Genomic DNA, 15,432 nt, shown 5'->3' on the forward strand with positions numbered 1-15,432 from the left:
TTTCTCTGGGATTTCATCCTACTATAAAATTGGTAGATATTTTGCCACTATATGTTTTATTTTGTTAAGCTGTTTACTAAATGATGTTAAAAATTTATTTTATTGGTAGAATTTGTTCCAGAAGAGCCACATCTATTTTTATTGCAGGTTTTTTTGCAACAATTGGGTCCTGGAAATCTGATTAATTTTTTATTCTGCACTAGTTAGTAATCCCTTACTATAACCTCTTTGCAGCCAACAAAAGATGCCCAGTGTGGACAGCAAAATAGAAATCTCAAAGACTTTGCTGGGAGAGGGAAATGCATGCATTTAGGTGCATCTTTGCGACCTCAAAAATGCACCAAAAATGCAACATGCACTGTGTGAACATAGCCTTAGCTTTATATATATATATATATATATATATATATATATATATATATATATATATATATATATATATACATATAAACTAAGGCTATGTTCACACAGTGCATGTTGCATTTTTGGTGCATTTTTGATAATAATGCATGTTAGAGTGCTGTATATAAGAGCCTACTGGTCGAGGCCGCAGGTTATAGGCCACAAATCTGCTGACAGGTTCCCTTTAAGTTGAGAAATAAAATGTTTTTTTTTCTTTGAAATGAAGGGACAATGGTGACGACACATTCCCACATCTATGTTCATTAATGCGGCTCCTACATGCTGCGTCGTCTCACCAACATATAGGAGCCGCATGGACACTTCACTATATAGACAACATCCGATGATTCACGTGGATGAAAACCTCGGACTTAATACATTTCTCCAGTGTGGGGACGTGAGAATCATTCTCCTCTAATTACATTGTTGCATTGTGAGCAACTGAAACAGGGAAAAGTCCTTTTTTTCCTTGTGAATAAATAACTGGATTGTGTGGTATTTTTTTGCTCCAATATCGGCCCCTACAAGCTTATCACGAATAGTAGGTAGGTAGTTTTATTACAAAACAGCAGGAAATTGTGCATAAATAGTACTTCAGGATGTGATTGATGCAGAATGTTCCAATGTGTTAAATAATTCATCAATTCTGCAATGTATCGGAGTAAAATTCAGAACAAAAGCTTTTCTATTCCTAATCTCCTCGGATTCATTAGAGCTGTCTTCAGACTGTCTGGGTTGTGTAGTAGATGCAGAGGATAACCTCTTAATAAACTTCCAGAAAACTGGACCCGTAACTATTCTCTTAATTCTTACATATTTGGACTTGGGAATGGCTTTCCTTGTGGAATAAGAATGGGCTCTAGAGACATGGAGACCCCTGTCCCTTCCGTGGGTTTCTTATACATATCAGTAACCAGTTTCCCCTCCTGATTATTAATAACCGGGGGACCAAGATAGTGGATTTGTGTTACACTATAAGGCCCTGTGCGCACTAGAAAAAGGATTTTTCTCAAGAAATTTCTTGAGAGTCTGAAAGATTAGCCCACTTGCGGTAAAAAAATGCACCAATAACGCACCAAAAAACGCATGCGCTTTTACCGCGGTTTTGATTCGTTTTTTCCGCAGGTTGGTCCCTGTGGTTTTTTACCATTATCTATGGCAAAAAACGCGGATACCTGCAGAAAAGAAGTGACATGCACATTCTTTTTCTCAAGAAATTCTGCAGAAAGAATGTTCTTGAGAAATAAACGCAGCGTGCGCACAGCTATTTTTATTCCATAGGTTTTGCTGGGGAATGTCTGCAGAAAGGGAACAACCATTTTCTCAAGAAATTTCTGCAGCCAAAAAAGGGGGTAACAACGCAGTGTGCGCACAGGGCCTAAGATGCAGGAACTTTTACCTCATCCCATATATTATTGATGTAATCCATAAATTGTAATAGTTCTCCAGCCCCTCCCATATGCAAAATACATCATCAATAAATCTATACCATACATTCAGGGTGAGAAAGTGCCGGAGCCCTGTACACCTGGGGGCCACTCACTGTCGTCAGGGGGCGGTGATCAGTTCTGTGGTCCTCGGGTGAGGTTTGGCTGCCGACCCTGTAAGCTCAGCACTTACACCCAGTGTTCAGCTGAATACAGCATGCACTGTATAGAAGATCATCTATGGGTGAAGATATGCGATATGCTGTGCTCTAGGCCCACAGATGAAGAGAGGAGCCGCAGCGCTGCGCCAGGGAGCATCACCTGGGCCCAGAGCTGTATGGGCCCTCCCCCATCTCAGCTGTAGGGGCTCTTCAGAGTTATATGTGCCCCCCTAGAGCTGTATACCCCCACCCCAGTAATGTCTATGCCCCCGTAATGTCTATTCCTCCCAGTAATGTGAATGCTGCCAGTTATGTCTATGTCCCCAGTAACCTCTATGCGTGTGTATAGATAAATACAAGTGCAGGACAGAGTGGAGCATTCCCTCACTTTCAGGAGGTCAAGGCCCTAACACCTCGTACACACACGGCTCCGCTCCGTACACACACGGCTCCGCTCCATACACCTCGTACACACACGGCTCCGCTCCGTACACCTCGTACACACACGGCTCCGCTCCGTACACCTCGTACACACACGGCTCCGCTCCGTACACCTCGTACACACACGGCTCCGCTCCGTACACCTCGTACACACACGGCTCCGCTCCGTACACCTCGTACACACACGGCTCCGCTCCGTACACCTCGTACACACACAGTTCTGCTCCGTACACCTCGTACACACACGGCTCTGCTACATTCACACTGTAAACCCCTCCTGACCCCACACATAAACTTCCCCTCATCCAGCACCATGACACCCAGCACAGCAGAGTCCTGCATACACTGAGGAGCTGATCATGTGACCCCTGACTCCTCCCCTCCATGTGACATCATCACAGGTCCTGGCAGCACAGAGCAGCCATATATCTAGTGTGCGGCTCTGCAGGTGGAGGTAGGTGCAGGGTATTATATATCTAGTGTGCGGCTCTGCAGGAGGAGGTAGGTGCAGGGTATTATATATCTAGTGTGCGGCTCTGCAGGTGGAGGTAGGTGCAGGTTATTATATATCTAGTGTGCGGCTCTGCAGGAGGAGGTAGGTGCAGGGTATTATATATCTAGTGTGCGGCTCTGCAGGTGGAGGTAGGTGCAGGGTATTATATATCTAGTGTGCGGCTCTGCAGGTGGAGGTAGGTGCAGGGTATTATATATCTAGTGTGCGGCTCTGCAGGAGGAGGTGTGTGGAGATTCCCCATTACTGGGCTCAGGCTCCATACACATTAGATGCTGGGGGAGAACAATCGCTCTATAGAAGAGAATTCTGCTGATTGCCCTGTGAAGGATGGATATGGACAGGGACAAGATGGCGGAGAGGATATTACACCTCACCCTAGAGATCCTCTTCCGGCTTACTGGAGAGGTGAGAGATTCTGATGACGTCACATTACATCATTCTTATCTATGGGAATAACAGATGGACAGAACTGGAGAGGTGAGGACTCTGGAAATGTCTGGAGTGAGATTTATTACTGTGTCTCTCCATAACCAGGATTACACAGTAGTGAAGAAGACCTCTAGTGAGCGCTGTCAGGCCCCTGCGTCTGAGGGATGGGGAAGACCCCTGAGCCCAATCACGGGGCCTCCACCTCACCCCCCGATACATGAGGACATCAATGACCAGAAGATCCTAGAACTCACCTACAAGATGATTGAGCTGCTGACTGGAGAGGTGACACTGCTGGGAATGCTGGGACATTATACAGTAACGCTATGAAGGGATCGGGGGTGACGGTATCATTGTATGTGTCAGGTTCCTATAAGATGTCAGGACGTCACCGTCTATTTCTCCATGGAGGAGTGGGAGTATTTAGAAGGACACAAAGATCTGTACAAGGACGTCATGATGGAGGTTCCCCAGCCCCTCACATCACCAGGTAATAGACAGGACTAAATACACACGGCCTATAATTATCTGTATGTAAGGAATGAATTCAGTCCCTGTATGTGTCTCCTCCAGGTCTATCCAGTTAGAGGACAACACCAGAGAGATGTCCCCGTCCTCTTCTCCCACAGGACTGTAAACAAGAAGAGCCCGATGTTCCTCAGGATGTGTTTCCTCCAGCTCTATCCTGTAAGAGATATCTACTCATGTACTTTCTGCACTAATTTTGTGTTTACATTTTTAGACTTTCTGCTCTGGTTTTTTTCAGCTGTATTTTCTTTGCTTCTGCTTCTTCTGCTGGTTGTTTCTAGTGCCTTCTCTATGTTGTTATGAAGGCAACTCAAAGACCTGCAGAGGGTTCATGAATACCCTGTTTCCCCGAAAACATGACCAAAACCGAAAATAGGAACTAGCATGATTTTATGGGATTTTTGGAGAATGAAATATAAGCCCTACTCCATAAATAAGCCCTAGTTACAGTCAGGACCAGTGTTGGGAGGAGTCAAACTGCGCAATTTCTCAGGAACCCCACTCTCTTAGGGACCCCATCATTTGTATTCTAAGGTTGATTGTTTAAGGGCTTTTGATGACTTCAAAGTCATGTGACATGATGTAACCAAAGGTCAAATTGCAGGAGTCTAAATGAACTAAACAGGACACAGACTGGCATTAGGGGAAAGGGAAAGCAAACTGGACAATTTCACAGGGCTCCCATTCTCCTAGGGGCCCCAGTGTTTATATGCCAATTATAGGACTGCTTAAGGACCTTTTAAACATCACGTCATGTGACCAAAGCCTGGTGTGTGTTCACCCCAATTTTAACCAGCTTTACCAAAATAAGCAACACTTGGCCAGAAGAAGGGTGTGATGCCACAATTTCTCTAATTTATAACAAACTGCGGCGTTCCCTATGCTAGAAACCTCACTCCAGTCCCTGACGTCATTTTTCAGTGTCCATCACCGGTCTTGATGAACTGGAACCCTAATGTTTATCTGCACAGACATCAAGACCCTGCTACCTGCTTTGGTTAGAAAGCCTAAAGGGTGCTTTACACGAGACGCTCTATCGTGCGATAGATCGTCGGGGTCACGGTTTTTGTGACGCACATCCGGCATCGCTTGCGACGTCGGCCTCTGTGACACCGAGCGATGCAGTATCGCTCACAAATCGTGAGTCGTGTACTCGTCGCTCGGTTTCATAATATCATTTAATTAAAATTGCGCCGGTTGCTCATTGTTCCCCGGGTAGCACACGCCGCTCCATGTGACACCCCGGGAACGATGAACAGCAGCTTACAATCTTCATAGATTGTGCTGGGGACGCAGGACGCATGCAGTTACGCTGCGGTGCAAAACGCAGCGTAACCGCATGAAAATACGCTATGTGGGCACATAGCCTTACTTTCTTGCGGCTGCATGCTCGGGGCTGATGTTAAGTCCGCTTTACATGCTACAATATATCTTACGATGTGTCGGCGGGGTCACGTCGTAAGTGACGCACATCCGGCATCATAAGGTACATTGTAGCGTGTGACAGCTACATGCGATTGCGATTGAACGTTTAAACGTTCATCACATGCACGTCGTTCAATTCCTAAAAATTGAACGTCAGGTTGTTCATTGTACCCGGGATAGCACACATCGCAGTGTGTGACACCCCGGGAATGATGAACAGACCTTACCTGCATCCCGCGTCTCCCGGCCGGTAATGCGGAAGGAAGGAGGTGGGTGGGATGTTTATGTCCCGCTCATCTCCGCCCCTCCGCTTCAATTGGCTGGTGGCTGTGTGACTTCGCTGGGACGCCGAACGTCCCACCTCCTTCAGGAAGAGGATGTTCGCCGCCCACAGCGACGTCTCATAGCAGGTAAGTACGTGTGACGGCGCATTTGTTATTCTCTGCTGGGCTGCTTGTTAATGTCTTTGATCACATGCTGTTGAGGAGAAAGTATCTATCGCTCCCCTTCTGTATATGCTGGCTGGACTATTTCATTAATGCCAGCTATAGGTTACCTATACAGGTCTGGTGAGGTGTTGTGACCCAGACTTACAGGTGGTTGTTGTGTATTATTGCTGTGAGCTGTTGTGGTGTTAACCCTTGTTGTCTTTTTGTTGCTGCCTTTCTGCTCTTGCTTTTCTCCTTAGTTTCTCACTGTTTATTTGTGTGGGTTTGCATTGTGACCCATTTGTCTTAATCTGTGTTTCCTGTGTGTCTTAATCTTTGTTTCCATCATATTCCTGTCCCTGTCTTCCCCAGGAGATAACCGATTTAGATTTGGTCAGGAGAATAGTAAGTCACGGGACTCGGGCATCTCCATCTTAAGGGGTAATCGAGAGGTTAGGAATAGTTTAGGGTCCACTAGCGTGAGGGACAGTATAGGAGCCTCCTGTCCCTCATTATCCTGCAGTCACATTGTGACAATCAATCAGATTATTTACTGTAGCACATTCCAGAGAACTGGTGCTAGGAATGGGAGATTCAAATTACTGAGGATGTAACTCTTAAGGCTGCTTTACATGCTCCGATTTCATGAGCGATCGCATGTGGATTGCACCCGCCCCCATCGTTTGTGCAGCACGGGCAATTTGTTGCCCGTGTCGCACAATGTTTTACCCCCCCCGTCACACGTACTTACCTTCCAAACGATCTCGCTGTGGGCGGCAAACATCCTCTCCCTGAAGGGGGAGGGGCGTTCGGCGTCACCGCGACATCACACAGCGGCCGGCCAATCGGGGCGGAGATGAGCGGGACGTAAACATCCCTCCCACCTGCTTCCTTCCACATTGCCGCAGGTAAGCTGCAGTTCATTGTTCCCGGGGTGTCAGACGGAGCGATGTGTTCTGCCTCGGGAACATTGAACAACCGGACGTTCGATTTTTAGAAAATGAGCGACGTGTCAACGAGCAACGATAAGGTTAGTATTTTTGCTCGTTCACAGTCGCACGTAGCTGTTACACGCTACGATATATCAAACGATGCCGGATGTGCGTCACTTACGACGTGACCCCGACGACATATTGTTAGATATATGGTAGCGTGTAAAGCCCGCTTTAGATGTCGAAATTGGACAACTGATTCAGAATACATTTTTTCCTAATTTAATTTCTTATGTTATGGTTTAAAAAAAAAAAAAAAAGTACTTTCAAGATAATATCATTAAAAAATAATAACATTGTGTTTATTTTTAACAGATGACTGTATTCGGAGTTCAGATGGAAATCTATTAGAATTTAAAACAGATGATGAAAGTATCACACATGATAAAAGTTACAGAAGGGATGTGGAACATGAAACGGCTCCTACAAGGGAGAAACCATTTTCATGTTCAAAATGTGGGAAATGTTTTACCAGGAAATCAGAACTTATTGAGCATCAAAGAATTCACACAGGGGAAAAGCCATTTTCATGTTCAGAATGTGGGAAATGTTTTAATTTCAAATCAGATTTTGTTAGGCATGAAAAATCTCACACGGGGGTGAAGCTATTTTCATGCTTGGAATGTGGTAAATGTTTTACTAGGAAATCAAGTCTTGTTGACCATGGAAAACTTCACACAGGGGAGAAGCCATTTTCATGTTCAGAATGTGGGAAATGTTTTATTCAGAAATCAAATCTTGTTGTGCATCAAAGATATCACACAGGGAAGAAGCCATTTTCATGTTCAGAATGTAGGAAATGTTTTATTCAGAAATCAAATCTTGTTGTGCATCAAAGATGTCACACAGGGGAGAAGCCATATTCATGTTCAGAATGTAGGAAATGTTTTATTCGGAAATCAGAACTTGTTGTGCATCAAAGATGTCACACAGGGGAAAAGCCATATTCATGTTCAGAATGTGGTAAAAGTTTTACTCAGAAATCAGATCTTGTTAGGCATCAAAGATCTCACACAGGGGAGAAGATGTTTTCTTGCCCAGAATGTGGTAAATGTTTTACTAGGAAATCAGGTCTTGTTCACCATGAAAAAAATCACACAAAATAAACAATTTTTATGTTCTGATTGTGGAAAATGTAATTCTCAGAAGTCACATCTTGTTAAACATGTGAAGAAGCCGCACAGGGAAGGAACCTTTTTCATGTTGTGAATAATTGAAATGTTTAACTGGTAAATCAAGTCTAAAGTGCTTATCCTAAAATTGGCTACAGTTTCTTGGTAAGAATTTGTGAGGAAAAGAACCATTTTCTTTCTTTTTAGAGCTTTATATTTTTTTGGACCATAAGACACACCTAGGTTTTGAAGGAGGAACATAAGGAAAAAATTAACGCAAAAAAATGTGGTCATGAAGCACTGTTATGGAGAGGGATCTGCTGCTGACACTGATACGGGGATAAAAGTCACCAATTCTGTACTAATGTCCCCCATCCTGGGCCCGTTCCAGGTATGTGTCTCCCATACTCGTATATACGTCTTTCATCCTGGTATATATGTTGCCCATCTTTATCCCATCCTGGTATATATGGCCCTTGTCCTAGTGTATATGTCCCCATCCGTGTATATATATAGCCCTCATCTTGGGCCCATTCTGGTATAACTTTCCCCATCACACTGCACACATAAGAAAATAAATGATTATACTCTCCATCCCTCCGCTCTCCCTGTGCACGGTGTTCTCTTCTGATGCTGGCAAGTGACTTCAGCATGTAAGCGGCACAGCGCATGACATTACTGCCATGTGCCCCCAGTTACATGCGGATGCCTGCTACCAGAATATTCACTGCTCCCCACGCAAATAATACCACCCACCTTTTGGTTGGCACTGGCTTCATTGCCTAGAGGTGGGCGGGATTATGGCGTGGGGAACAGTGAATAATCATTTTCTTTTTTAGCAGGCACACTGTTAGCCCTTTTGAGAGCCTTTAAGAATATTTTTGAATAGTTTTGATACTGGATTATATTTAGATAATTCACTAATCTCAGGTTGCCCACTACTTTATTTACTAAAAAGCGCAGTCCCAGATTGGAGATAGGAACTCTGAAGTTTATCACATTGTATATAATTGCATTTCAAAACTTGTTGTTTTGTCAATAAATGCTTGTAAATATATATTCTTCATGCTTCGCTTTCTCTATTGTCTAGATTTGATGATTTTGCCTCTAAGCCTCTGGAGTTGGTGCACACCTGTAGGCATTTCACACAAAAATAGTGAGGGGAGAATTAAATCACACTGGATCCTAGATATGTGGAAGTTGTAAAGACGCTCTGGTCCCAAATCATCAAAGCTTTTATGCCAAAAAAATTGTCACAAAAGCTCTGAAAAGTCTCAAAAATTCGGAAAGTTGTGTCAACATTTGGTGGCTTTTGGCATTTTCACTCCAAAATTGGCAGAGCTTGGGTGGGATCACTGGCGGACATATAGCTGGTGCAGTATGTGCAGTCGCACAGGGGCCTCGAGCGGGAGGGGGCCCCTATGACCTGAAAACATGTATAACGTGTTAATATCCACTGTCGACATCAGCTTTGAATACTAACAGGAGAAGCAGGGGCCCGATCAGCTGACCGCATATAGCTATGCTGAGCTGACATGGTCCCCTTCCTCACCTGATAGGGGCCTGCAGGAGCGAAGATTCATCTCTGCAGAAACTGCCGGCCAGCGTGCAGAGGAAAGAAGACTGTGAGGCAGAAAGGAGGCTCCGCCCATAGCTCCGTCTGCAGCATAGAGGACTCTGCTGGATATATACATGGCTCCCTGCCTCCCATGCCGTCCTCATCATTGCTGAGCTGCTTTCATCCTCCTGCACTGAAACTTGGCGTACCGTCAATAGAGGCAGACCACGCCACTGCTATGGGGCCTGTGACTTGAAGGGGGTCCATGATGGCTGCCCGCTGCATCTGTGATTTCACTTTTCCTCATTCCCAGCACGGACGGGCTGCCCCGGGACGGTCAACAAGCAGCTGATTAAGGCCACATGGGGCCCGCACTTTGTATAGCTGCAGTCAACCGCAACACAGAGGAGCAGCCGACATTACACACCTTGTGGCCTTTGCTGAAGAGGAGGGAGTGGCTAGGCAGCAACTTCTTTCAATCAGATAGGTGTGAGAGATGCCAGGAGAACAGCCAATCAGGAGAGGGGGCGGAGCTTGTTCAGTAAGCGCTGGAGAACAGAAAATATGGAAAGCAAACCGGGCAGAAGGCGCAGAGACCTGAGCATTGCACGCAGAGAAAAGGAGTAGAGAAAACGAGGAGAAGTGAGAACAGAAGGAATAGAAAGAAAAAGCAGGTGAGTATTATATTGTGCAAGTGTTACTGCCCTGTCCTGTCACATCCCTGTGTGTTAACCCTGTACTGTGACATCACTGTGTGTTAACCCTGTACGGTGACATCACTGTGTGTAACCCTGTACTGTGGCATCACTATGTGTGTGTTAACCCTGTATTGTGACATCACTGTGTGTGTGTTAACCCTGTATTGTGACATCACTGTGTGTGTGTTAACCCTGTATTGTGACATCACTGTGTGTGTAACCCTGCACTGTGACATCACTGTGTGTTAACCCTGTACTGTGACATCACTGTGTGTGTGTTAACCCTGTATTGTGACACTGTGTGGTAAGCCTTTACTGTGGCATCACTGTTACCCCTATCTCTGTACTGTGACATCACTGTGTGTTAACCCTTTACTGTGACATCACTGTGTATTATCCCTGTACTGTGACATCACTGTGTCTGCTAACCCTGTACTGTGACATCACTGTGTGTGTGCTAACCCTGTACTGTGACATCACTGTGTTAACCCTTTACTGTGACATCACTGTGTATTATCCCTGTACTGTGACATCACTTTGTGTATTATCCCTGTGCTGTGCAGTGATTTATTATGGTACCTAAGACTATAAAGAAGGTCATAATCATTAGTATTATATGGGAGAGACGTGAAAATTTATTGTGCGTGTGCGTGCGTGGTGAGGGGCACAAAAGAGGACATCGCTACTTTAAGCCAAGTTCACACACTGCAGATTATTTTTGGGGATTTGCGGTGTGAACCCACTGGTCTTGGTGCAGTGGGCTCTGCTCATTAACTGGGCGGTGGTTATGTTCAGACTCCATGTGGTGATAATATTTGGTCATGGTGTGGCGGCATTATTTTGCAATGTATAGCAGTGTTATTGGTGTTGGTATGGTGGGTGCTGTTCAGTAACACTATGTAGTATGCATTATTTGGTAATTGTATGACTAGTTTGTCTGAGCATTACTTAAAAAAAAAAAAAAAAGGTAGACATTTATATGTTTCTATTATTTAATTTAATTTATTTTATCTTGGCAGTAAATGTATCAGTAATTACTGTGAGACACTTTGGTAGGAATATGTTTTAGTACTGTTTACTCTGGAGTTCTTTGGTTTCTTGGCTGCGTCTGATTCCACTGTTTGCAGACTGTGCGATGCTCAGCGACTGTCAGGCTCTGCGGTGCTCAGCGAGTGTCAGGCTCTGCGGTGCTCAGCGACTGTCAGGCTCTGCGGTGCTCAGCGACTGTCAGGCTCTGCGGTGCTCAGCGACTGTCAGGCTCTGCGGTGCTCCTGACTGAAATTACTGCAGGAGGACACAGCAGTCGGACCCCAGGAGAAGATAGAAGTGCAGGCTCCAAACAGCCATTCTGGGCACCATGTGCAAATGTGGCGCCCCTGACCTCGTCAGGCGCCACTGACTACTGCACCCATGCTGTGTCAGTACAAACAGGTAATCCCAAAGCCATCAGCCGTATGGCTTTATCTGGCTGGTATTAAAATTGGGTGGGACCGCACGCCGTTTTTTTTTAATTATTTATTAATTTATTTTACTGCACAGTATAGACACGCCCACCGGCTGCTGTGATTGGGTGCAGTGAGACAGCTGTCACTCAGCGTGGGGGGCGTGTCTGACTGCAACCAATCACAGGCGTCTGTGGGTGAGGAAAGCTGGGAATACGAGATTAATTAATGAGCGGCCGGCATATTCAAAGTAAATGTTGCCGCGTATTCTCTGCAAAAAACGAGCGCCAATGTAAGTATGACTGAGAACAGCAGGAAAAAAGGTAAGTATACTGAATTTAATTTAAAAAAAACAAAAAATAAGATCGCTAATGTAAAAACGCACACGCACGAAACGTGCTGAACATGGACATACTCCGTGTGCGGTACGTGCAGGCACGGACCCATAGACTAAAGCGGGTCCGTGCCTGCGTGCTGCCGGCCAAAAACGGACATGTCATCCGTGTAGAAAAGTGCACACACGTACTTACCACACGGTCACACGTTCCGTGTGATTTTACGTGTGTGTGCCATCTACCATTAAATAACATGGGTCTCCGTGTGTACGTGTCTCCGGTACGTGCAAATACGTACCGCACACGTACAAATTAAATGGATGTGTGTTGCGGGTCTAAACTGCAGTGGCGGTTACCCCTCATACTGACCGCAAAACCGAGAGTGGCATCACGATTCAAATTGAAGTTAACCCGACATACCTGTGGCCAGAAGGTCCCCAGCACGTGAAGACCCTGTGGCGTCCCTGGAGGTGGAGAGGAGTCCCTGAAGTCCATGAGGCGACCGCTACAGGTAAAGACCACTGTTTGAACAGTTTCTGGCGTCACGAACAGGATAAGGACTAGACCTGTTCAGACAGGTGGCCGTGCGCCTTGGCGGTCCGCTTGAAAAATTTGAAACGCCGCCATATTGCCACCGCAGAAAGCGCGCCAAGAAAACAACAGCAGCCTGTGCAGAAAAGAAGTAACCGCCCATGAAGGGGCGTGGCTATTGGAGAACCCCTGGAATGCTCTGACCGAGTGCACGGAGAAGATGAGGGCGGATCTGACCAGCGACGGCAGGAACATTGCTGTCTGGGAGAAACAAAACTTAAAACTTAGGCTGCAGCGAGACCAGAACTTGGTGAGCAGCGACGGAGAGAGGATGGCGTCTGCAAGCCGCGAGCCAGAACTAGGCATTGCCGCTTGGTGGGACTGGGAGCTTGCCAGTTCTGTGACTGGATGCAAGCACGGATCCTCCAGCAAGTGATGGAATGTCGCTCGGAGCTGCGGGAGATGGCGGTGGCGATTCAGGCCCATGAGAAGCGGGCCGCGCAGCCAACACCATGCAGAGAGGTGACCATCCAGACCCCCTTGCTGATACCGTAGGGTGAGTCCCACGCTGCCCCCACCCAATCGGGTGCGCTGACCCTGCCGGTGCCGCTACCGGAGGCTGAAGTGATCCCTGCTGTGATCCCGGAGGCGACCCCTGCAGCGGCGTCCCAGACCGCAGCGTCTCCACGCCCGGCCAGACCAGACCAGGCCGCAGCAACGTCCCGTCCGGCCAGACCAGACCAGGCCGCAGCAACGTCCCGTCCGGCCAGACCTGACCAGGCCGGAATGCCTTCTACTTTTACCCCCAGACCAGAAGCGGTCACAGCGCCCCAGTCGCTGACTGGGGATGCTGCCTCTACCTTCCCTCCAGAAGTGGCTGAAGAGATGGCGCGACTTAAGCAAGATTTAAAGGCTCGGTTCCCAGCCCACCTGGTGGACAAGTACTTGGTCCCAAGGCTGCCGGCCGGACCCGGAGCAGTCCCGACACCCTTTGTGGCAGAGAAGGGTCCACCACCCTGGCCCTTTGATGAAAGTCCGTCCCCAGGGCTGCTGCCAGAACAACCGGAGGAGTACTCAGCACCACTGAGGGGAAGCATGGAGGCTGAAGTGACGATCCCCAAACGGATGCAGGAGGATGCAGCACCCTTTGCGAGAAAGGGAGGCCCTGAGGTCGTGCTGTGCCCCCCCCCCCCCGACAATGGGAAGAGGTTACAACACCCCCTGCTGAAGAGGAAGAACTAACCGCCTTTATGCCCAGCCTGCGTGTGACCTGGGAGCCTGCAGACAGCGAGGTGATAAGGAGACCAGCCAGCAGAGGACAGCACCGCGTGAGGGCAAGGCAACCCCACCCCCTGAGCAGCTTACCCTAGAAAGAGCAAGTGGAGGCCAGGGATTTACAGGAGAAGTCCCTGCGGCAGTCCGGGTTCCAGACCCGAGGTCCTATCCACCGCGGAGTTTTTGAGGAATTCAACCTGCGCACTGGCTACGATTTTATTGTAGAGGCCGGTGTTAAGTAGGGCAAATTTGTGTCCAGAAGGGATGTCCAGTCCCACTTGCCTAGAGGACACCCTGGTCGAGACCTACGTATGGGAGACATCATTGAATTCACCAGGCACAAAGGTGAAAGGTGCTGGTTTGCCCTAGACGTGGTGCTACAGCCCAGCAGATTCCACCAAGTCTTCAAAGTTATTGCCACTAGGGGATCCCAAAGTTGAAGAAGTGGATGCTAGAGATGTTGAATATGTTGGAGTACAAGAATTAGCTCAAGACACAGTTCCAGATACAGAGGCACAAGAACCAACCCAAGACACCACCTGCCAGGAGCAGAGCACTGCAGTGCCAAGCACCAGTGAAAGGAGAAAGTCTGTTTGAATGAAGAGAAAGTAAAGAAAAGTTTTACCAGTTGAAGTTGAAGCAATGTTACCTGTTTAAGAAGATGTGCCCACAAGTACTGTTGTGAGAACATTTGAAAAATTATTTTTTTGCACTTGGTTATGTGCAACTACAAATGGACCATAAGGCTATGAACTGGCTATAGCCACAAACTCCCACAGTGTGTATAGTTAATCCAGAGGTACCAACCAGAGCATGCCTGTTTATGGGGCCTGACTCTGCACCAGAAAACCAGAGCACACCTGTTTATGAGGTCTGGCTCACCAACGTCAAGGGAGCACGCCTGTTTAAGGGGTCTACCTTTAACCACCATTTCCAGGAGAGGAAGATTGGAGGAAAGGCTGGGATAGAGCTGGCCCTGACCTGGTCACCAAAATGAGTGGTGACCTGCCTTCTGAAAAGTTTTTGGGTGGGTTACGGACTTGTGGGTGGAGGGTGGTGAAAAATGGTACTTGGAATGTTTTATGATGTTTTTATGTGAAAAGTTTGCACTTTAAAATTTTCTTGTCTTTACAGCCCGAGGACGTACTGTTGATAACTAAGGGGGAATGTGGCGCCCGTGACCTTGGCAGGCGCCACTGAGTACTGCACCCATGCTGGGTCAGTACAAACAGGTAATCCCAAAGGCTGAATAGGGTGTGGACACATACAGGCACCCTTTGACAGGACACATGCACATTAGAGAGGACCCCTGGGCAGACCCAGGAGGGGGCGGAGCCTCCACATCTCAGTTAGTGTGATGCTATAGTGAAGCTGGAGGAGAGTTGTGCAGTGGCAGTCAGAGGAGAAGGAGTAGAGCAGCCGTCTCTGAAGTGTAGGGCTGAAGAGTGGAACAGTGTCGGACCCTGCACGTGCAGTGGCTGCTGGCAGGGGATAAGATTACCACCAAGTCAGACTGAAAGACACCTGAAGAAAGAGAGCAGTAAGGAGCTGATTACGAGGACTCCTGGTAATGAAGGCACACACGGGGTACAGGTCCCTAGAGCCAGACATCCATTTAGTGGTCTGCTAAATCCTGCAGGTGGTGGGACTAGAGGTTCCACACCAACCAACACAGAACCCGAGCATCAACAGCAACGAGGGGGCCCATAAGGAGGATCGAGCCTGGAGCCATCT

At 47.2% G+C, this 15,432-nt stretch overlaps 1 protein-coding gene across 1 annotated transcript in view; it reads left to right on the forward strand.

Annotated features, from left to right (window-relative positions):
- The window catches only part of LOC142313084 (uncharacterized), a 42,606-nt gene extending 33,772 nt beyond the window's left edge, over positions 1-8,834 (forward strand). Inside the window, exons 3-4 of the mRNA XM_075352070.1 lie at positions 3,962-4,061; positions 7,063-8,834. Coding sequence (XP_075208185.1) covers positions 3,962-4,061; positions 7,063-7,853 — 891 coding nt within the window. The 3' untranslated portion in view covers positions 7,854-8,834. The remainder of the gene's footprint in view (positions 1-3,961; positions 4,062-7,062) is intronic.
- Positions 8,835-15,432: the final 6,598 nt, after the last annotated feature.

The sequence above is a fragment of the Anomaloglossus baeobatrachus genome, chromosome 5 (assembly GCF_048569485.1).
Source record: "Anomaloglossus baeobatrachus isolate aAnoBae1 chromosome 5, aAnoBae1.hap1, whole genome shotgun sequence".
NCBI classification, from domain to species: domain Eukaryota; kingdom Metazoa; phylum Chordata; class Amphibia; order Anura; family Aromobatidae; genus Anomaloglossus; species Anomaloglossus baeobatrachus.